The 23353-nt window shown below is 40.9% G+C and overlaps 1 protein-coding gene across 7 annotated transcripts in view; it reads right to left on the bottom strand.

The window, feature by feature from the left end:
* Positions 1 to 23353, bottom strand: part of ADAM23 (ADAM metallopeptidase domain 23) — a 214841-nt gene that overhangs the window by 4679 nt on the left and 186809 nt on the right. For 3 of the 7 annotated variants that reach the window (XM_027565407.1, XM_027565415.1, XM_027565417.1), the window contains one exon: positions 13997 to 17698. The exons of 1 other annotated variant lie outside the window; for it this stretch is intronic. In XM_027565407.1, coding sequence (XP_027421208.1) covers positions 17650 to 17698 — 49 coding nt within the window. In that variant the 3' untranslated portion in view covers positions 13997 to 17649. Of the gene's footprint in view, positions 1 to 13996; positions 17699 to 23353 lie in introns of those variants that run through there. 3 more of the 7 variants (XM_027565398.1, XM_027565427.1, XM_027565389.1) reach the window with 2 other exon arrangements.

Below are 23353 nucleotides of genomic sequence, written 5' to 3'. Positions count from 1 at the left end.
AAAAGTTTACTTTAAAGCACAAATGACTTCAGTCCTCTAACTTTTAAAAATCTTCAATCCATGCAAGCTTTGAGATTGCATCAGAACTCATTAGAACAAAATTGCAGACCCTTGTGCTTATAAAAATGACTTGTATCAACCAAATTCAAGTGTCATTAGGCACACACATCTGAAGCAACTGAAACCTACCAAAGTAAGTGGAGATCATACACCATTTCCCCATTCAGCCACTTTGCAATCAGGGTTCTTTGCAACCCTCCCCTCACCTCTTCCTTAAAAAATCTTCAGAAGAATAAATTTAACAGGTCACATGCTTCTGACATATCTGAAGGAAATAGCCTAAGAGAATTTAAATTTATACACAATTTTATTAGCAAAGATTTAGAAGAGAATGTTACATATTCAAATCGATATCTATATCTATATATACATACATACAAACATATGTATATACATGTATGTATATCCATCCTATCCTGGGATCCTATATCTATATGAAGTTTCATACCTAACACACTCTTGGGGCATACATTCACACATGGCCTTGAATTGATAATCATGCAAAAAAATAGTGACATCAGCAAAGGGCATTGATTAAATCTTAGTGAGAAGTTTACAAATTATTATATATAAGTTCATGGTTTATCATATATAAGTTCATGATTTTTCCAGAACTGCTATCAGAAAGCTGATCCCCTCTGCTCCCAAACATGACATCTGCCCTTGATACCCAACATAGCTTGTCATCACCAGCAGAAAAAGAAATTTGATTTTGCCGCAAATTTCTTGAGCTTTCAGTTCAATACCTCTTCCTCATTAGGCAGCAGACGTCTATGAGAGAACTGTCCAAAAGATCTATTGTACAACCACTGCATCCATCTGCTTTAAGACCAAAAGTTTTAAGCAGAAGCTCACACACCTGGAGCTTTTGTATTAAACAGTGGATTGAATGCGCAGCAGTTTGGGACACACTCTAGGAGCTGCTGGTTGTAAATACTGTTGAACCTCTTCATTACCTTCTTCAGGTATAAATGTTTCAGACATAAAACCTTAGACCAGAGGAGAAAATCAGAGCAAACACAACAAAATTAAAGCTATGCTCATCTGCTGATAGACCCAAACTCTCTCTCTCACCATTTCTGAAAAGTCATATTTACCAATATGACCCAGCTTAGTTCTAAATCACCGTGGTTGAACTGATGTTCAGAACCAGGATCCCAGTAGCTTTCTGAAACGACGCTTCTCCCTTTCTCAAAACTGATTCCCAGAACAAGTAATACATTTAACACATTGTAAAAAATAGTCTCTCTCACAGTAAATAGAAAGTTTAACACATACTCAGGCCTTTGTAAAATCTAGAAAGGAAGAAGAGTAGTATTATGAGAGGTTGGGATTATTTTGCCAGAGATGCTTTCAGGGTTTCATTTTTCTATGGTAGAAAAAAAAATCCTCTTGTTTCAAAAGCAAGATGTCATTTTTATCTGTCAGTCACTGGTAGCTCAGATGGTACAGTATCTAGGGAGGAGGGAGGAGGATTTTAATAATTAAAGAAAAATTTAATATAAAAAAAAAGAAAAAAAAGAAAAAAAAAGTATCTGCCTACAATGCAGGAGTTTAATCCCCGGGTGAGGAAGATATCCTAGAGATGGGAATGGCTACCCACTCCTGTATTCTTGCCTGGAGGATTCCATGGACAGAGGAGCCTGGTGAGCTACAATCCAGGGGGTCACAAAGAGTTGGACACAACTGAGTGACTAACACTTTCACTTTCACTTTTGGGGCAAGAAATTCAGTTTTAGATATCAATCACTCTTTTGCTCAAGGAATTCAAATTTTAAACTTCTCTTTCACTATAATAAAAGTAAATATATATAAAGCTTTGAAACCAAACTAACTGCGAAGCTATTTAGCTGTCAAATTATTGCAAGAACCTACCCAAACAGAGATGATTTTTTGTCATAAAATATTTATAATAGGCTGCTAATATCGGTGATATGTGATCTGTGGATATACAAATTGTTTACCTTCTGGCAAATAATTCTGTAAATTGCTCAGACTTTACTAGTCAGATTTCTTCCATGGTCATCCATCTGTAATTCATTCATCTGTAAAAAGCCAGAGTCTTTTTATTTTATGTGAGCAGCTACCTACTTGGTATAGATCCTGAGAACAAAGCAAAAATGGATTGAATTAACTTCATTTCCCTCCTTTCATCTGAGAGTTTGGTCTCATATAAATACTTGAGTACAAAGCTTTCTGAGAGTTTTTTCAACTTTAATAAACAAAAAAATTATTTCTTTGTAACGATAAGTAATGAAATGTGGCTCCAAGCAACACATTGCCATGAAAGTAGAGGTTACAGAACTTTCTGAGCACTCAGTGATGTACAGAGCCATTCTGATTACTTGTAACCATGAGTTTCTACTTGGATTGGCTCCTTTTATTTCTTAAGTTCAACTCAGTTTCTCAAACTACCAAATGCCCGATTTAAAAAAAAAAAAAAAAAAGCCTTAAGCATCATCTCTCTCTGTGTGGCATTGAAAATGTAGTTTTGAGACTCATGAGCAATTACCAGCTTTCTTTTTTTTCACCTTATGCCAACTGTCTGCATTTATGTCATAGTGGCCCAGGAAAGATGTTTTTCTGTGGAGAGTTACCATGAAGTTATTAATAAACAACTGTGTGTGTGTGTGTGTGTGTGTGTGTGCGTGTGTGTGCGCGCATGTGAGCACTCAGTCATGTCTAACTCTTTGTGATCCCATGGATTATAGTCCTCCAGGATCCTCTGTCCAGAAGATTCTCCAGGCCAGAATGGGATTCTTCAGGCCAGAATACTGGAGTGGGTAGCCATTTCTTCCACCAGTGGATCTTCCCAACTCAGAGATCAAACTCGGGTCTCCTGCGTTGCAGGCAGATTATTTGCGGTCTGAGCCACTAGGGAAACCCAGCGCTGACCCTAATACAAAACTACTCTGTTGATAAATCAATATTTGGCTCCTAATAAGTAGAGGAATCCCCTTCATGGATCACTGCTTTGTCGTGGCAAAGGAGCTTACGTAACTTAATGAAAGTCCGTATAGTCAAAGCTATGGTCTTCCAGTGGTCACGTATGGTTTTGAGAGCTGGGCTGACTGTAAAAAAGGCAGAGCCCCCAAAATTGATGACTTTGAACTGTGGTGTTGGAGAATACTCCTGAGAGTCCCTTGGACAGCGAGAAGATCAAGCCAGTCTTGATCTTGAGGGAAATCAACCCTGAATTCTCAGACTGATGCTGAAGCTGAAGCTCCAGTATTTTGGTCATCTGATGAGAATAGTCAACTTATTGGAAAAGTCCCTGATGCTGGGAAAGATTGAGGGCAGAAGGAGAAGAGGGCATCAGAGGATGAGATGGCTGGATGGCATCACCAGTGCAATGGACATGAACTTGGACAAACTTCGGGAGATGGTGAGGGACAGGGAGGCCTGGCATGCTGTAGTCCGCTGGGTCACAAAGAGTCAGACATGACTGGGTGACTGAACAACAGAGGAGAGGAGTGACATTCTGATTTCTTGTTTCTGGAATACTGAGTGCTTATACTCAGTTTCAGACCAAAATTGTATGATTATGGTTATATTCATGGAAGTAAGAGTTTTTTAATTTATTCATTTTAATTAATTCTTTTGCAACATGGAAATATCATCAGAAGTTTATTTAAGTGTAGACATCCCTATTTTCCTCAAAATTTTTTCAGATATCCTACTGAAGCTCACAATTTTGGGGGTAGTTGAGTTGTTTGTTGCCCTTTATGGAAAGCAGTTGTTGATTTCATATCAGTTGGAATGATGGCTATAGCAGGAGGATCAGATTCACCCTTTTTTGTTCAATTCTTGTGACCAAGAATCCAGTCCTGCTATCAGTAACCTTTGAGCACAAAGTGTCAGTCTCATGAAAGGAATCTTCTTCCTCTGCTGCATTTATTCCATATTTTCTCCCAATCTTCAGCCCTTTCCCTCCCCCACTCTCTTCCTTTCCCTTTTGATGATACCTCCTTGAGAAATTGCCTCCAATTTTATGGCTTAAATTATATTTGTAGATGGTTCTCAGGTAAATATTTCCACCCTAACCCCTCTAAGGGGTCCTGTGCCCTCATTTCAATATCTTTGCTGGACATCCTCACCCAGGTTTCCTTCAAGCTTCTCAAATCCAACAGATCTGAGGTGGAAGATATCTTTGCACCCTAGATCAGTATCTCTCCCAGATTATCCCCCATCCTTCCAGTCACCAGGTGTCAAACTTCTCTCTCTCGTACTTCCCACAATCAGCTTCCCCAATTCTGTTGATTCTACCCATGTGATCTGTCCCACTCCTTTCTGCATTGCAGAAACCCTGCTTCAGTTCTTTATTACTCTAGGTCTGTGGTGTGGTCCTGGTATCCTATCTGGCTTGTCCACTTCCTGCCTCTCTTATTCACAGTCCATCTTATATACTGTTGCCAGACAGTTTCCACTCTTCCAAGACTCAGGGGCCTGCTTGCCATGGCCAAGTCCATGTACGACAGTTCAAGATCTCTATAACTTTACCCAGAGTTGCAGGTCATTCCTCAGTTTCTCCTTTCCACTTTATACACTCTGCGTGCATGTGTACTCAGTCGCTTCAGTCATGTCATACTCTTTGTGACACTATGGGCTGTAGCCCACCAGGCTCCTCTGTCCACTGATTCTCCAAGCAAGAATACTGGAGTAGGTTGCCATGCCCTCCTCCAGGGTTCTTCCCAGTCCAGGAGTCGAACCAGTGTCTCCTGCATTGCAGGCAGATTCTTTACCACTAAGCCACCAGTGAAGCCCTTTATATACTCTATGCTCCAATAAAATCAGTCTCTTAATGACTGTCCCAGATGGGGCTCCCTGGGAAGCAGACTCCAAGGCAGAAGTTAGAGCAGAATTTTATTAAGGAGTGCTTTTCTGTGGCTGTGGCAGAGGAGTGATGGAAATAGGACTGGGCAGAGGAAGATGAGCTTTCATGCAGGCCCCTGAAAAGGAGGTGCTCTTGGAGCCCATCTGAATCCTGAGTTGGGTTGAGAGGGGTGGACCTTGAGAACCCTGCACTGCTCCATCTTTGGATATAGCCTCTTCGAGCAGGGCAGTTTTCTTCATTAGGGGAAGCCTCCAAAAGGCCCAACAGCTGCTGCCCGTCTTCTGGCAGCCCTCCCAGAACATAGAGGAATAAACCCTTTATCAGTAGTTCACAACCTTTTTGGCAACAGGGACTGCTTTTGTGGCAGACAGTTTTTCCATGACCTTGGAAGTGGGGATGGATTCAGGATGATTCAAGCACACATTTATTGTGCACTTTTATTTCTATTATTATTATTACATCAGCTCCACCTCAGATCAACAGGCATTAGATCCCAGACATCGGGACTCCTGCTTTACATAATCCCTTTATTTCTCAAAGTAGGTCCAAGTGGTACATCACACACCCTTCCAGAGGCACTTTTCTATAAGCTCAGTGGCAGACTGAGAGCTTTCTTTTGTGTTCATTTCTAAACTTTTTCTTTGGTAATAATATGCCCTCATTCCTGTTAAATTTCTAGCCTCCTTTGCCACTAGACACAGCACAGTTCCAACCAACGCCTCTGATAAAAATTGATACATGTCACTGCTAGATTTGTATTCAGAAGAACTGATAGGCCCTCCAAGTCTCCTCCTTTCCTCTTGCTTCCTGGAAAGTAGACAGGCTGATGGGGGCTGAAGCAGAGAATTTGTTTCATGAGACAGAAGCTGTGTATTAAGGATTTCACAGCGAGAAGATGGAGGGTGTGTGGAGTCACCTATTAGCTCCCGGTGGCTCCTGAAAGAGGGAAAAGCTTCTGTCTTTTTTAAACTACTGGTCTTCTGATCTTCGTTATTTCAGTTGAACTTGTTCATCTACCTAGTTCAAGTTGCAACAGTTTTCTCCCCATTTCCATGTCCCTGGCGCATGCTAAGCCACTTCAGTCATGTCCAACTGTGTGCAACTTATGGACTAGAGCCTGCCAGGCTCCCCTGGCCATAGTTCACCAATTGTTCAGACACCAGTTTAAATGTTTCCTTATCTGGAAAATCTTGATCTTCCTATACCCCAAAGGAGGAAGTAGTATTTTCCTCTGCTGACCTTCCATGGTAGTTTATCTAGCATGACACTTTTACCTAGCATGACACTTTTATCATAGTCATTCTTGAAATAATACCATTTGTAGTAACACTGACAGACCTAGAGATTATCACACTAAGTGAAGTAAGACCAATACAAATATATAATATCACTTGTATGTGGAATTTTTTTAAAAAATGGTGCAAATGAACTTATTTACAAAACCGAAATTGATTCACAGACATAAAAAACAAACTTAATAGTTACCAAAGGGAAAAAGTGGGAAAGCATGAATTAGGAGTTTGGGATTAACATATATTCACTACTATATATAAAATAGGTAAACTACAGGATCAATGGTGTGATCACTCACACTCACCTAGAGCCAGACATCCTGGAATGTGAAGTCAAGTGGGCCTTAGGAAGCATCACTAAGAACAAAGCTAGTGGAGGTGACGGAATTCCAGTTGAGCTATTTCAAATCCTGAAAGATGATGCTGTGAAAGTGCTGCACTCAATATGCCAGCAAACTTGGAAAACTCAGCAGTGGCCACAGGACTGGAAAAGGTCAGTTTTCATTCCAATCCCAAAGAAAGGCAATGCCAAACAATGCTCAAACTACTGCACAATTGCACTCATCTCCCATGCTAGTAAAGAAATGCTCAAAATTCTCCAAGCCAGGCTCCAGCAATATGTGAACCGTGAACTTCCAGATGTTCAAGCTGATTTTAGAAAAGGCAAAGGAACAAGAGGTCAAGTTGCCAACATCCACTGGATCATCAAAAAAGCAAGAGAGTTCCAGAAAAACATCTATTTCTGCTTTATTGACTATGCCAAAGCCTTTGACTGTGTGGATCACAATAAATTGGAAAATTCTGAAAGAGATGGGAGTACCAGACCACCTGACCTGCCTCTTGAGAAACCTGTATGCATGTCAGGAATCAACAGTTAGAACTGGACATGGAACAACAGACTGGCTCCAAATAGGAAAAGGAGTATGTCAAGGCTGTATATTGTCACCTTGCTTATTTAACTTCTATGCAGAGTACATCATGAGAAATGCTGGGCTGGATGAAGCACAAGCTGGAATCAAGATTGCTGGGAGAAATATCAATAATCTCAGATATGCAGATGACACCACCCTTATGGCAGGAAGTGAAGAACTAAAGAGCCTATTGATGAAAGTGAAAGAGGAGAGTGAAACAGTTGGCTTAAAGCTCAACATTCAGAAAACGAAGATCATGGCATCCAGTCCCATCACTTCATGGCAAATAGATGGGGAAACAGTGGCTGACTTTATTTCTGGGGGCTCCAAAACCACCGCAGATGGTGACTGCAGCCATGAAATTAAAAGACGCTTACTCCTTGGAAGGAAAGTTATGACCAACCTAGACAGCATATTAAAAAGCAGAGACATTACTTTGTCAACAAAAGTCTGTCTAGTCAAGGCTATAGTTTTTCCAGTAGTCATGTATGGATGTGATAGTTGGACTATAAAGCTGAGTGCTGCTGAAAAATTGATGCTTTTGAACTGTGGTGTTGGAGAAGACTCTTGAGAGTCCCTTGGACTGCAAGGAGATCCAATCGTCCACCCTAAAGGAGATCTGTCCTGGGTGTTCATTGGTAGGACTGATGTTGAAGCTGAAACTCCAATACTTTGGCCACCTGATGCAAAGATCTGACTTATTTGAAAAGACTGGGAAAGATTGAGGGCAGGAGGAGAAGGGGTAGACAGAGGTGAGATGGTTGGATGGCATCACCGACTCAATGGACATGGGTTTGGGTAGACTCTGGCAATTGGTGATGGACAGGGAGGCCTGGCCTGCTGCAGTCTATGGGGTTGCAAAGAGTTGGACATGACTGAGCAACTGAACTGACTGACAGGATCAACTGTATAGCACAGGGGAACTATACCCAATGTCTTTCAATAACCTATAATGGAAAAGAATCTGAAAAAAGAATTAGATGTATATGTATGTATAACTGAATCACTTTGCTATATAGCTGAAACATTATAAATCAACTATAGTTTGATTAAAAAAGGAAAGAATAAACAATTGGCCATTCTTCCCCTGTCCTCAGATCCTGTGCTAAGTGATAAGGTCCTGTAAAGCAGCACTGGGCTTCCCAGGTGGGGCTGGTGGTAAAGAACCCACCTACCAGTGCCGGAGGTGTGAGAAATGTGGGTTTGGTTACTGGGTTGGGAAGATCCCCTGGAGGAGGGAGTGGCAATCCACTCCAGTTTTCTTGCCTGCAGAATTCCATGGACAGAGCAGCCTGGCAGGGTATAGTCCAAAGTGTCACAAAGAGTCAGACGTGACCGAGTGACTTAGCACGCATGAACACAGAGCAGCATCTGACCATCATAGCTTCTGACCTGCCGTATCCAGCAAAGATCTTTCATTTGGTAGATACTTGTATTATTTGTTGACTCAATGAAGTTTTTTAAAATATGGGATTAAAAGGGGCATTCCTTTCAATTTTCACTGATCAGTTTTATAACAGAAAATTTTCACTCAACAGAGGTAACAGAAAAACCCCATCTCTCACTTAAAATCCTGCAGATTCGTAAGCTGATTAACACATTCCCTCTTAGGTGGAATAAATTTTGTAGGAATGCATTTTCAACCTTTTCCTTTGGTCTTGCTGTCCTCTCTCTCTCTGTGGGTGTGCTCAGTCACATCTGACTCTTTGCGACCCCATGGACTGTAGCCTGCCAGGCTCCTCTGTCTAAGGGGATTTTCCAGGCAAGAATCCTGGAGTGGGTTGCCTTGCCGTCCTCCAAAGGATCTTCCTGACTCAGGGATCAAACCTGCATCTCTTGCATCTCCTGCACTGGCAGGTACATTCTTTACCACTAGTGGGCTTCACCTGAAAAGCTCATCCTCTCTCTGTCTAGTTCTAACAAATGGCCAGAATGTACATTTAGGCAGTGACATCATTACAAGTTCTCTAACTGGGGACACTCCCACTACCTCCTAGGGGCAGTGGTTTCTATAGTAGCTTCGAGCAGAATCAGCCCACAAACATAGGCAGAAAGTGATTCTCTCCAAAGATTTTCTGATTACACCCTCATGCTCATTGTATGTGTGCATCACATGTGGTCTTGGATTCAGACAAGGATTAAGAATTGGGCCGTCTGTGTCCTGACATTGGTCCTACCACTTACTAGAATGATGATCACAATGAAAGTGTTAAACTTTTTCAACTTTGAGGTTTTCAACTATAAAATGGAAATATAAGAGGGGCAATACAGTGATGTAGGTGGAATATGGGCTCTGGAGCCTAAAAGATCTGGGGGTTCATTCTTACTCCATCACTAAGTGGAGCTCTCACACTCTGTATGATCTAGAAAGCTGTGGAAGAATCGGGAAAAACTTTGTGAAGGAGGTCATTTTGGATTCCTGTGCATCGCTTGGGAATGCACAGGAATGTGACTAGAGCTGTGGGAGGAGGGGAAAGTCTTCCCAGTGAAGGAAACAGTCTGAGCCACAGCTGAGAGGCTAGAAAGCACACCTTTTCTCTAATGATTCAACTGTCCCATCCTTTTCTGGATCCAGTAGGGCATGCACACACACACACACATACATACACACGCATCCACACACACTTACATACACACGCACACAAATGAGCAGGGATGTAGAACCACAGATCCCCAGAGAGACCCACTGGCTGCCTCCCTTTGTGACCTGATTCTGTGCTGACAGGAAAAAGCAAAATAAAGGTTCAAGAAATTACCAAAGTATTAATGGAGTGTATATGCTGGTGACTAGATTACAGTGATTTTAATTTTCTTGAATTTTTTTGTTTTCCACATTGTCTTCAATAAACACGTACATTTTTCATCACTCTTTCCTGATAGATTTCTCAGTTTCTGAACTTCTTTTCTCAAGAATCCTTATTTCCTTGGATACAAAGAGTTACACAAGGACCTTTGGACTTGCCACATTGGCTGATTCATCCCTGTATCTAACTGGCCTGGAGAGTCAGACTGAAATAAATACTGTCCTTAGGATTTTGTTGGGCCTAGTCCTGTACTTCCTGTTGCCAGGTAGCAGACATGCATAATCAACCTCAGCACTCTATCGAACCAATGGTAGATATGGCGAAGGAGCCAGGCAGCCACCACGCTGCTATAGTAAGCATTGAGATACTGTCTATTTGTCAGCACTAGACCAGTCCATCTCCCACAAACGAGCACATCTGAATAAGCTTAGCACTCGAAGCACCACCAAAAGGAAGTAGCTTCAGGCAGGCTTCCTTTGATCCCCTGTGGCTTTCATGTCCCCAAGAAGCCGCAGTAGGTTGACATGTAAGTGACAGCTCATGAAAATGCCTGCACGGCTCTTCACATGGCCACGTGCAACCCTGACTGAGGCCAAGGTTGCGTCTGCACACTCGCTGAAACGATCAAGCAGATTGCAGGGGTTGCATGTGAAAACGTCTCATTATTTTATGTCGAACTTACATGCAAGGCGCCATAGGCTCAATTCTGTGCAAAGACAGTTTCTGTTTGCACTGCCTTTATCCACATGGTGTTTTTAAAATATGATTGCTGCATGTTTTTTTTTTTAAAGGTAATTCTATATATGAATCTGGACTGATGGTTTCTCTAGAAAAATGAGTGGGAGAGGCCATGAAGGTGGTGCTAGTGGTAAAGAACCTTCCTGCCAACACAGGAGACACAAGAGAGGTGGGTTTGATTCCTGGGTTGGGAAGATCCCCTGGAGGAGGGCGTGGCAACCTGCTCCAGTATTCTTGCCTGGAGAATCCCATGGACCGAGGAACCTGGCGGGCTACAGTCCCCGGGGTCGCAAAGAGTCGGACACAACTGAAGGGACTTAGCATGCACGCGAAGCGGTGAAGGGTCCAGTTTTCCGCGTGGTGACCACTGACTGGAGAGGAACAGAGACCAGGTGTGTGCTCTCCAGCTCAGCTCAGTCTCCTTGGCTCTTTTGTCTCCTAGACGGCTGTTCTGTTCATATGCATAATGGGCACCCTTGCTTCATACCATTTCACCTATGTATTGATAGGAAAAGCAGTTTAAATGTACTGTGTACCGTCCATTCACTATCTCTATGGGAGTGACCCTGGCTCAGCGGCACTGTCTTGCTGCAGGGCAGAGGCCACGCTGATGTCATTTACAAGTTACGGTCTTCCTTCTTTCAGCCTGAGACCTGGGTCTGAAGAAGCAGGGAGCTCTGCTGTCAGCTCATTTACCTCCTGAGGCTAGAAGCTATTTAAAGCTCCAAATAGATCTGAAGAACTCTTGATACCCTCCTGATCATTCAGGATGAAGATTTTTCTGTTTTACTTTGTTTTTGAGGGACCATTCAATTTCCTGGGTCAATCTGGCTTTCGGCGATCATCACAGTCAGATAAATGTTCTCATGGGTGAACACTGTGGGGTCACAAGCGCAGCCTTTCAGCCACACACCAGGACAAGGGTGTGTCCTCAGATGATGGACTGGCAAAGGGGACCTCAGAAGATTCCAGCAGGACAACTATTTTCAGGTGATGAGGGATCGTGTGTTTCCTTTCTCACCAGAAACCAAATATGTGACCAGTAACTTGTTCTAGTCAAGGAGCCAGAGAAGCTAATAGGTTTTTGAAAAGACTGCAGAAGTATAACATTCTAAGACACACACAAAAGAGATAAATAGTAACTTTGGTAGACTGGAAGTGAAATTACACTTGGAAGATGATTTTGATCCCTCATGAATTGAAAGACTTACTAAATAAGGCTTTAAAAGCATTTACGGTTCTTATCCATCCCCTCACTCCAGATAGAGATTAGCTGGGGACTTTTACACTAAGAAAATAGGGTTTACAGGTCAGATCAAGAAGCCCTTTTTGTCATTACTGACAGCCCCAAACACTGAAGATTGATCTATAATATGCTCATTGGTGGGAAAATAGCTAAAAATATTAGGTTTTCATGGAGAACCTTATAACAATAATCATCATCACTCCAGCAAAAAAATCCAGATATCTGGAGCAGAAAATTAAGCCTGACTATTATAGACTATTCTACTCCCAAGGCATTTGTAGACAGACTTCTTTCCATCAACAAAAGCGAGCCCTGGTTAAACGTAACAACACATGATCACGGCTTTAGGTCCAACGGCACAGGCTCTTTGCTCAAGTGCCACTTCCTCTTACCTCTTTGAACTCAAAGGCAGAGAGAGAGTCTCCCTCCTCTCTTCTGAGGCACGGAATTTCTTGTCTCTTAGGGCACTTATCACCTTGAATTTAAATGTTGCATCTTGCTAGAAGATTGAGAGCTCAGAGTCATAGTGTCCTTGAGACTTGGCACAGTACTGCAGAATTTTTATAGATCAAGTTTGGGAAAGGTAGGAAGGAAAGAAGTAAGGAGGTGGGGGAGTGGGAGAGGAGGATGGCAGGCTAGCAGAACATAAGGAAACGTAGGCCAGATGGAAGGAAAGAGACACTTAGTGCTACTTACCCAGAGTGTCTGGGCTCCTCTTCTTTAGTCTTGAAGTGTACTAATTCCTAAGCCTTGAGTGTGTTTCACAGTTTATAAGACCAGTGAACTTGACATCTTTCAAGACAGGTCAACACTCATTTTCAGCAAGCCTTCCTGCATCCCTTTCCCTACACCAGTCCTCTTATCTTAACTTCCTGCATGATTTAGTTTACTTACCACCTTGGGCTCAGAGGGGTTTTTTTGTTTTGTTTTGTTTTGTTTTAGACACGTTGTCTTTCCATGCTAAACTGTGAGCACCTTAGGGCCTAGAATTTTATTCTGTTCCTTCAAGTCCCAGGTAGAGTTCCTGGCACAGAAGCTTAATAAACATTTGTCAAATGAATAAACTAATGAGTAGAAATCCCTAACTTTCATAATTAACCTAAAGGGGGCCTACATTAAATTTGAAAGGTTACTTAGGAATTTCATTGTGAGTATATGGATTATCCACCTAATTATTTATATCCAAGTTTTAACTCTAGGCCTGCTGTCCTATTTTCTAGAAAGTTTCTGGGTCACCTTTCACAGTCAGTTACCAAGGGAGCATGAGAGAATTCAATTTGGTGTCAGCCTCCAAAATGGAATGAGAAAGAAAAACATAAAAATCAGATAATTCCTTTAAAGTCAAATATACTGATAAATTATACTCTAATATTCTTTATTTAAAGTATAATCTTCATGTTACTTTAAGTGTTCCATATTTCTTTTATCATACAAAATGACATAGAAACAAATGAACCATGGTGATCGGACATAAAATTTACATCAGACTCTTCAGACTTGAGCAGATAAGGCTCTTGAGGGGGACTCTAAGCAGGGTGATTATGGGAGGATAAGAATTGATGAAGACTAGGAAAATAAACGAGGGTGAGGTCATGAAAGGCAGCTAGCACTTTAAGTCATATTGTTAGGTTTGGGCTTTATCCTATAGAAAATGAAGAACTGCTACAAACTCTATCAGAGGAATGATGTAGTCAGATTAGGCTCTGTGTTACTGCAGTACCTTTATGTGAGATACACGCAGCTGTCGATGCCAGACCAAAGCAGGGCAGTGGGAAGAGAGAGGAGACACTGAGAGACATTCATAAAAAAGGATTATTATTTGATGAACAATCCTATGTAAGGTGTGAGGAAATACCTTCCTTTGAATGTTTTTGGTATTACAATGTAGACAACCAAACACTTCTATTTTCTTTTTAGTTTGATTCTAATGGTACCAGGGTCAAAAGTGTGGATGTTATGACTAGCCATCCCCTGTTTAAACTCAGAAGAGAGACAACAAAGAAAGAAATATAGTAATGGCATGACTCTACTGTGTCCCCCCTGCCACCCCCCGGACTTATAAAAATCAAAGCATTTCCATAAATCCACTGAAGCTGAATCCTAATCAGCAATATATTTACCATCAATCAGGATTTTATTTTGCTCCATTGACCGATTAAATTTTCAGTGAGCCTTTGATTGAGAGACCGGCGCTAAAAGTTATCTGGTGCACAGCCATTGAATCAACAACACAAGAGAGAACAGAAAAGGGGTTTAAGAAAAATGACCAAAGTATAAAACTACAACATTCAATGTTAACGAAAGTTTTAATATACACTTGACTGAAGATGCATACAATGACTACTGAATCTCCATCTATAGACAACCAAGATACGAATGAATTTATTTAGCTTCCAGCAGAACTTCAGGCTGTGCACTTAAAGAACTGGAAACCATCTAAAAATGAAAGTTAACAGTGGAAGCAACAATGGCTATAAAGGATGGTGGAATGACTTTAAAGAAAGGATTCAAGTACTGTTTGGAAAGTTCTTCAGACACTAGTCTTTGAGAAGTTTGTGCATTTCCCATCTCTGCATAGTTAAAAAAGAAAGAAAGAAAAACAGAAACTAAAGTCACACACATACCACTTGGCAAAACTCCACAGCTCTATGTGATTCATGTTTTGGAACATGCACCTATGTGTACTGCTCATTTATCTAGGGAGAGCAGCTCTAATTCGATGGGTTCATGCAGTATCCCAGGGTGAGCAATGAAGTCAGCGCACATCTCCTCTCCAGGTGTCACCGATTCATGAAGCAAACGTTAACGGGTGAAATGGGAACCTGTCATCACTTTACACTAACTCTTGCTGGGTAACATTAAACGGTCAGATGCTTGTGCTTTGAGCTCAAATGAATAAACTGGCATATTCACACCACAAGAATCAGCAAATGAATGGCATGTGCAAGAGAAAATACAACAGACCTTGATCTTACATAAACTAATACCACCAAACATAACTATAATCCACTGTTCACAACTGGTATGGTTGCATTGTCTTTCATAGTCATACACAGATAGCTTAAAGCTCGTGTATTTTACATATACACACAAATAATTTAACATTGGAGCATAGGTTTCATTACCTATGAAAGTGCCAGTGTAATAAAAAGTTACACTAACAGTTGCCATATGTACATAATATTTGGGGACCACTGTGGTCTGATTTAAAACATAACATCGCACATTTACAATGTTGTTTGTGAAATGCTCAGAAGTTAACAACAGGTTTAAACTTGTTTGTACTACCATGGTTTTGTACCTATTAAGTCAACCACGGTACCTCTGGAACAGCAGTGAAATGTGTATGGTGGACTCAGCAGCAGCTAAGTATCCACTGGCGAACAGGACTCAACAACAGAGAGACACAAACCACAGAGTGACAGGAAGAGATCCCGAGGAATCTGAGTTTCCTCCAGGCTCCCTCTAAGAGCCAATGCTGCTTGGTAGAAGGATACAACTCATGTCTTATGACACCAAGGGTAAGGCTGATAAACCTTGTAGGTAACCCTGTTATTACAACAGAAACATACAGCTAGTTCTAGAGAAAGACTACATGCCTGTGTAGCACCTAGGACTCAGAAAGCAATAACAGGATTAAGATGTTAGATGACAGTCTATTGTAGCATTTAGAAATTAAGGTTCCTGCTCTACGACTGCAACACTTCCAAAGCAAAGGATAACTTGGGGAAAACCCCACTGTTTAAAGCAGCACATTTTAAGGAAAAAATCCTTTGCAAAGTCCAGGCAAAAGTGGTGAGACTAGTGTTATGAATCTTGCTGAAAAAGAACTCAAAGCTCACTTGAGCAACTAATTCAGTTGTCAGGAAGAAGTGAACGGAACAACTGGATGTCCCGTTTCTAAAAACAGGATGTTACAGAAGCGTGGGCTCTTTAGGGGCCCTCAGTAAAACAGTAAAACATCACTAGATGGATGCTTACTAAAGGGATCATGTACAAGCTTTTATATTAAAAAAAAAAGTGGAACTAAATTTCTTTATTACCATAGATACTCAACACTTGAACGAAAGCTATCTTGACCATCAATGGAAGAAAAAAAACCAGTGACAGTGAATTAAATTCAGAGGGGCTTGGGAACCCAGATTACATCTGCAAATCTGCCTGGAAGGAAAAGAACGATGTGAATTTGTATGTAGTAGAATCCCACTGTAATCCATCACAACATTCCACAGATCAGTCATACACCACAGGCCAGACAAGGCCAGTTGAAAACACAACACACAGAATTAAAGCCTATCTTAACAGTGTTCAGAAAAAGGTAAAGGCTGTTTCTGTCCTCATTACCAGCTTTACAGTGGGGATCTACCAGATATATTTTGAGGCAGGAAGTTGAAGGCATAATGAAATACTGACAATAACAGATATGGAATAAAATGAAAAGCTTAACTTTTTCCCCAAGCTTTCAACATTTAAAAATTATTTTTTAAATTTAAGGCTTTAAGTTTATCCTCCTTTCACATTAAAGACAGGGAAAGAAAACTCAAAATCAAAAACTGACATCATGAGTTTGGCACTTTTGTGATTAATTAGAGAGGGTGTCTACTTTCTTACATTATATACAGATGTTTATAATGACATCAAAAAATTTAGAGACTTGTGAGTACATATATTTGCATTTACATAATTTTTATGTTTTTCCTATGGGTTGTTTTGTTCTTTGTGTCCCCCACCCTTTGTTTATTTTTGGTTTCCAGCATTTCATCTCATTCAATCATTTCATTTTTTTAATTGCACCTGTTTTGTGCTCAAACTCCTTGAATCTGTGGCCATATCTGTTTTTTTTTTTTAAAGCAAACTCAAGAATCATTGTACAACATGTTACAAGAGAGGACAAAGAGAAATAGAGAAAAAGTAAAAATGATGGAGAACAAACAATAAACTCAAATTTACAGACAACCTTTACAAGAGAAATACTTCAGTACAGACAAGTGAAAATGATGTGTCAAAATCTATTTCCATATTTACATTTATAAAAGAACTATACAATAGCATCATTGTTCAAATTCCAGCTTCCATTTCCAAAGGATGTGAGGTCCAGGAGAAAAGACAACAGGAAGTGAATCAACAAGAGCAGGGCTGTGTGAGTTCCTCATGGCCTGGTCAAGACTAGGGAGCAGGGGGAGGGGGGCAGGCAGCTTCCGTGGGTTCATCTGCCAACTTTCATCTTAGGAAATCAGTTGCAGGTTTTGCTGTGGATTGGCTTGCTAGCTGTTTGTTGTATATAGGCCATGCAGATTTTACCCTTTCGAAAATTAGATCTTCATGCCGCTGGAGTGTGTCATTGGTAAGAAAAGAAAAACAAAAAAAATCATGCTAAATCATTTAGAAGATATTAAGCGGTAGCAGGCTGAGGAAAGAAAAAGATCATTTGCTATTTTTTAATGGTTCTTTTATTGCACTTAATTTTTGTTGTTCTTCCTTCTTCCTTTCATTAGAAAAAAAAAAAAAAAGATTCTGAAATAGTTCTTTGTACAATATTGTCTTTTGCTCCCCTTTATTGATAGGTGGTGGGAAGGGCTCTTTGAAAGTATTTCCAAAAGGACAGTTTTTCTTTGACCCCATCCCTGTTACCCCAACGTTAGTTCTCTAGTCATAACCACCCAAGGTTTTTGTTCACAGACTTAATAGTTCTGGCAACGATGCTGCAAGTACGTCATACCCAGAATCCCACAGTGCAAGACGCTGTTCATCCAGGGCCGCTGATTCAAATGGGGCCTTGCTGAGTAGGATCAAACCTCCTCTTCTTGACATTTCTTCCAGAGCGCGTCAAAAGAAGATGCAAGCAGAAGGGGAAAAATCCACAATATTAATCAGATCATGATGAGAGAAGGGTAATGATAATGACAGCAACGCTAGTTCCAGAGCAAAGTAATCAACTCACCCCGAGGCAGACTGTCCAAAATAACTCGAAACACAGAACAGCTCACACTCTTGGATGTTGTTACAACCTCCCTGCCAGTGTATATCCATTTGTGAAGGCTGAAAAGAAGCTTCCAGTTGTTCACTGTAAACCACAGAAAGCCTCAGCAGCCCAATTTGTCTCTTTCAGAAGGAAGTGTGAAAGTTGCTCAGTTGTGTCCCACTCTTTGCGACCCCATGGGCTATACAGTCCATGGAATTCTCCAGGCCAGAATACTGGAGTGGGTAGCTGTTCCCTTCTCCAGGGGATTTTCCCAACCCAGGAATCAAACCCAGTTCTCCCCCATTGCAGGCAGATTCTTTACCAGCTGAGCCACGAGGGAAGCCCAAGAATACTAGAGTGGGTAGCCTATCCCTTCTCCAGCGGATCTTCCCAACCCAGGAATAAAACCGGGGTCTCCTGCATCGCAGGTGAATTCTTTACCAACTGAGATATCAGGGAAGCAGATTTCAGAAGGAAATGACATAGCTAACTTTAACTAGGTATAAATTAATCCAGGAGGCTCTTCCACTTAGGGGACTATTAGAAAAACTAAGAAATATTTTGAAAGTCTTATAACTGCTTCCTTTGGGAACTTAAGAGTTCTGTATCTGTGGACTGGCTTTTGCCAAAGTGACAAAAACAAAACAAAACAAAAAAACTTTGCTCTACTCAGTTATCTTGCTGCCTTGGGGTGTGAGCTCTTACCTCACTTTGGAACAAGCATTTTTCTTACCTAGAAAGTAGAAAACCAGAGTGCACAGTAAGATGGTACACTCCAAGGAGAATGGACACAGGCTCAGGTTAGTTAAGCAAATGGAGCAGCTTAGCTTAGTTGAGATAAGCAAGTTAAAATGCTTTGCTCACAGTGTCCAGTCTCCTAAAAAGAGGTTCTTGTTTAAAAAGAGAAAGAAGAGAACCAGCAAGACACTACAAGGCAACAACAAGAGTTGGTTGCAACCTCCCCATGGTCTGGCTTCATGTGGGGCATCAAGCAGGGGTTCATGCATTCAGTCTGCACACTGGGCGGGCGCAACACAGCTGCCACCACGGCGTCATGCAAAACTGGAGGCCCCTCCGCCCCCTCCCTGCCCGCTCACTCAGGGCCAGCTGATACCCTTACAGCCCTGAGTACCAAAAGGACTGCAGTATATTCCTCGTCCCCACAGGTAATTCAAAATAAAAACAATACCAAAGCTCAAAATATGTAGAAAGACATCCTGCAAAGTTCTTATTTTTTTTCTCCAAGATGACTGCTTTGATGCTTCTCTTTTTCAATAGCAAATATAAAACTCTTTAAAGAAAATCTCCCTTTTTCTTTTTCAAAGTTTTCATTATGGCATCTTCTCTAATGGCTTAAGCATGTGGATCACTGGCTAAGACATAGTACAAACACTATTTGTAGGACTGCTACTTTTTCCTTTTCACCATTCCCCTTCCTCCCTCTCAACCCTCTTTTGGGTCAGTATCCTTAAAAGCAATCATTGCTGATGCTGCCCAGGAAAGAGAGGAGAGGACAAAAGGGAAGTCTCCCATGATGTATCTGTTACTAAGTCAGTTTCCTTCAGAGCACAGGGCCTGTGACTCCAGCATGTTCACTGCCCTTGAAGGTAGATGCATTCCCCCTCACTTCCTGTGAGTCAGGTGGGGGGAAAACAGCAACTGTTTGACCTTGCGGAATGATCTTGAAGGACTAGGAGCCCCAACCTATTTAGATATGTGTTGCCAGAATGCAAGAGAACCATTAAACTTTTATCTCCCCAATTAAAACTGGATGCGGAGGAAAAATCAAGTGGGCTCATGCTTTACATGTAAATGCCTATATTGAAAGTGAAAGTTGCTCAGTCGTGTCGGACTCTTTGCGACCCCATGGACTATACAGTTCATGGAATTCTCCAGGCCAGAATACTGGAGTGGGTAGCCTTTCCCTTCTCCAGTGGACCTTCCCAACCCAGGGATCGAACCCAGGTCTCCCACATTGCAAGCGGATTCTGTACCAGCTGAGCCACAAGGGAAGCTCCAAATGACTCTATTGCCCTTATCTAAATCCCTTTATTCAAACTCAGGGAATGTCAGATAAATAGCCACATTTAAGGTTGTAATAGCAATCTGGTCCTTTTTTTTTTCTTGGCCAAGCCACACAGCTTGCAGGATCTGAGTTTCCCAAACAGGGATCAAACCTGGGTCCTCAGAAGTGAAAGCCCTGAGTCCTAACCACTGGACTGCCAGTGAATTCCCTGGTTCATTTGGAGATATGAAATTCCATTTCAGCCTGACATAGAGGCAACCTCTAGTGTCCATAAGTTGTCAGTTTTGAAGCTTAGATTGCATTTTTTATAAAAACAATGTCCTACAGTATGACTGGCCTCCCAGGGCAGATCAGGAGGCCAACCTACCCTCCTGTCTATGGGAAAATGGACTCTAAATCCTAGTGGGGGGTTCCAGAACCACCACTGACGTCCCAGGAGAGAGAAGGTGGAGCCCTGTGATGAGGACAGTGAGGGCCATTCCTGCAGCTGGCTGACTTTCAGGGTCAACTGTAAAACCACTACTGGCTACTATATGTTGAGAACTGCCTATCAAGTTATTTTGTTCTATTTTAATGTGAAAGCACATCTCTCATCCGTAGATGCTTGCTGCTTTCCTTCCACAAGCATTTCCTCTGAAATCCTTTGTTCACTGGATTCTGAAGGCCGCTCACTTTTTCATCATAACCTGCAAGGTATTTCTGAATCATTATAGAATATCAGTGCAATCCATAAACCCTGCATTGACTCAGTTTTCATCCATTTTTACTACTTCTGAAAAACCTGTACTTTTGTCTACTACATATTATACTATATATACATCTACAAAAGGTTTTTAAAAGGCTCTTCAGGTAACAATAATGTTTGGGGAATTGTAAAGTCTTAGATATTCTTTTAAGGGTATGTTTATCCACCACTAAGATCTTCTTTTTCCATGACGAGTCATCACTCGCCCACCAAGAACCCTTTGCCCAACTCTGCCTCCTTGGTCACCTTAGACTGAGTTCACTTCCACAGGTGGTTGAGTCCGGGAGCTGAACTGGGTCTTTCTGGCTAACCTAGCACCACCACCACCTGCTAGGGCTGAGTAAGAAAGTGCCTAACCCAAGTGTCAGAGGGATACTGGGGAAACCAGGTCCCTTATTTTGCACTGGGATATGGTCATGGAATTTAGGTAAGGAGCAATCTGGTTATCCTCTTCATGGAAAGACTAGCTAAAATTGATTTCATTTCTAAACTCCACAAAAAACAAAAGCAGAAAAAAGACATCTGATTTTTTGAGAAAATGTAATTAGCAATATTAGGTTCATTTCAAATTTCATTCAGTATGCCAAACAATTCAGTTAACTTTCCTTGTGATAATCCAGATATGACCCTTTCAGTTTCATTTACTGCAAGTATCTAAACAGTCTTTTCTTTAGCACCTCCAACAACAAGGAACACAAGCCAAACAGTCTCCTAGCGTCCAAGTCAGGTTCAGTAGGGACTGAATCTGACTTCTCATAGACAGGAAGCCACATATTTAATTACACAGACTTATTAAATTAACACTTTTAATGTCAGGGGCAGCTCTGCCAGGGCAACATGGCCACTCCTACTGCTGAATCCCATGGAGAGAGCAGGTGGTGGAATAAGGGGACATGGCAATAGTCTTCCATAGCCTGCAATTATAACACGTTTGAAAGAACTCAACATTTGTCCTCAAATCTTGTGATACGAACTGTCAGCAAACTAGGGCACTATTAACCTTCAAGTTCTTTTCCTATCATCACCTAGAATCTCTTTTCTACCACCATCACCCATGGTGTGGATATACTTTACGGGCATATAGATGACCATATTGCTCCCATCAAAACTCCTGTCTTCAGATTTAGAGAATTCAGAAAAAAAGCTGCATCCAAGTTAATAACAGCAATTCTGTTCATTGTTAGATGAAGAGATGAAATTATCTTTTTATATGCTTGTCACTCGTCCTAAGCTTTCGAGAAAGATGCTACTAAAATGATACTTCAGTCTCTTGATTTTTTTCAATGTCCAGGAAAGGCAACAACTCTAATGACCCAGTGGAGCAACATTATTATTCAACGCTGAATGATAGCCATGAGCCTCCTTGGCAACCACGTTTGCAATCTTTTGCACCACAGTTCATAGCTTTATTTAGTGCAGGGATGGAGAGAAAAAAAAAAAAGAGCAGAGGGTGAGAGCAAATAAATGCAGATGTGGGAGAAAGTTGACCAAATTGGTAATGACAAGGGCCTATGTTCAGTTTTCACAAGATTTCTCAGAGAAAAATCCTAACACCTTAAAGACTGAGAATCCATAGACTAAACTATCCCTTAGCATCTTCACACTTCTGGAATACAGAACTATTGAAATTACTTAGGTATGCCTACCACATTACCCAATATATCAGAATAGTTTTAAAAAATAACCTACCCAATAAAACATGTTTAAGAGTTTTACCATCTTGCTCAGGGAAGTCTTGCTTGCATTAACCCAAGTTTTCAGACTCTACTATTCTGCTAAAAAGAAGTAATCTAAATTCATACTATTGTTTTTTTTGTTTTCAATTTTTAAATAATTTTTATTTTTTTAAGATTTAGCATCCTCATTGACAATCCAGAAACAGTCCGTTGACCACACAATCTTGATAAAGCTTCATCATCACTTTATACACACAAATTTACACACATTCACACATGCATGTACACTCACATAAGCTTATGCTTTAACCAGCTATTTACAGGTAAATATGGTTAAAAAAAGAACCCTAATGGCAGTGTCAGGAGTCAGAGCACAGCTGTATCTCTCATTCATATGTGAACAAGTTATGCTGGGTATGAAACTTCTTCCACAACTACATTATTCAGAATGTTACACCTAAAGAAATTCAACATTAGAAAAAAGCAATACTTCCCCTGAGCAGTTATTTTCCTGGATGGCTAAGTATATGTACCTTCAGATTCTTTAGGCTATCTTGCTAATTTCTCATCCAGTAATAAAAACCCAGTCAGGAGGGCTTTCCAATAAAGATATTTAGAGCAATTCTTTTTACAAACTATTTTCAACTTTTGATTCTAAAGAAACCTCTTTTGTATCTACATTGAACTCAATGAAAGACTTCAAAGTTTCAATTCAAACAGAAAATAATTATACTTCCAAATCATCTCTAGACTAATCATCTCTAAAACTGTGTGAAGGGTGGGAACACTGAAGCTTCATCATTCAGCACCCAAAGGCTTTTATTGCAAGGTTGAAGTAGTTATTTAAAGCTCCATACAAACCACATAGCTACTATTAAAATCTAAAGATCTAACATCTAAAAATCTAAACTAAAGATTCCCATGGAGGAACAAATAGCACGAACAGCAGTACCTCCTACAAATTTAAACTGCTAAAATGACATGTTCAAGAATTCTGTCTTCATTTTTTCCTTTGTTCCAGGACATACAAATATTTACTTTACTTTACACTACTGTGTG

This window comes from Bos indicus x Bos taurus, chromosome 2 (assembly GCF_003369695.1).
Source record: "Bos indicus x Bos taurus breed Angus x Brahman F1 hybrid chromosome 2, Bos_hybrid_MaternalHap_v2.0, whole genome shotgun sequence".
In the NCBI taxonomy this organism is placed as follows: Eukaryota; Metazoa; Chordata; class Mammalia; order Artiodactyla; family Bovidae; genus Bos; species Bos indicus x Bos taurus.
This window is presented reverse-complemented; position numbering and strand designations above follow the sequence as displayed.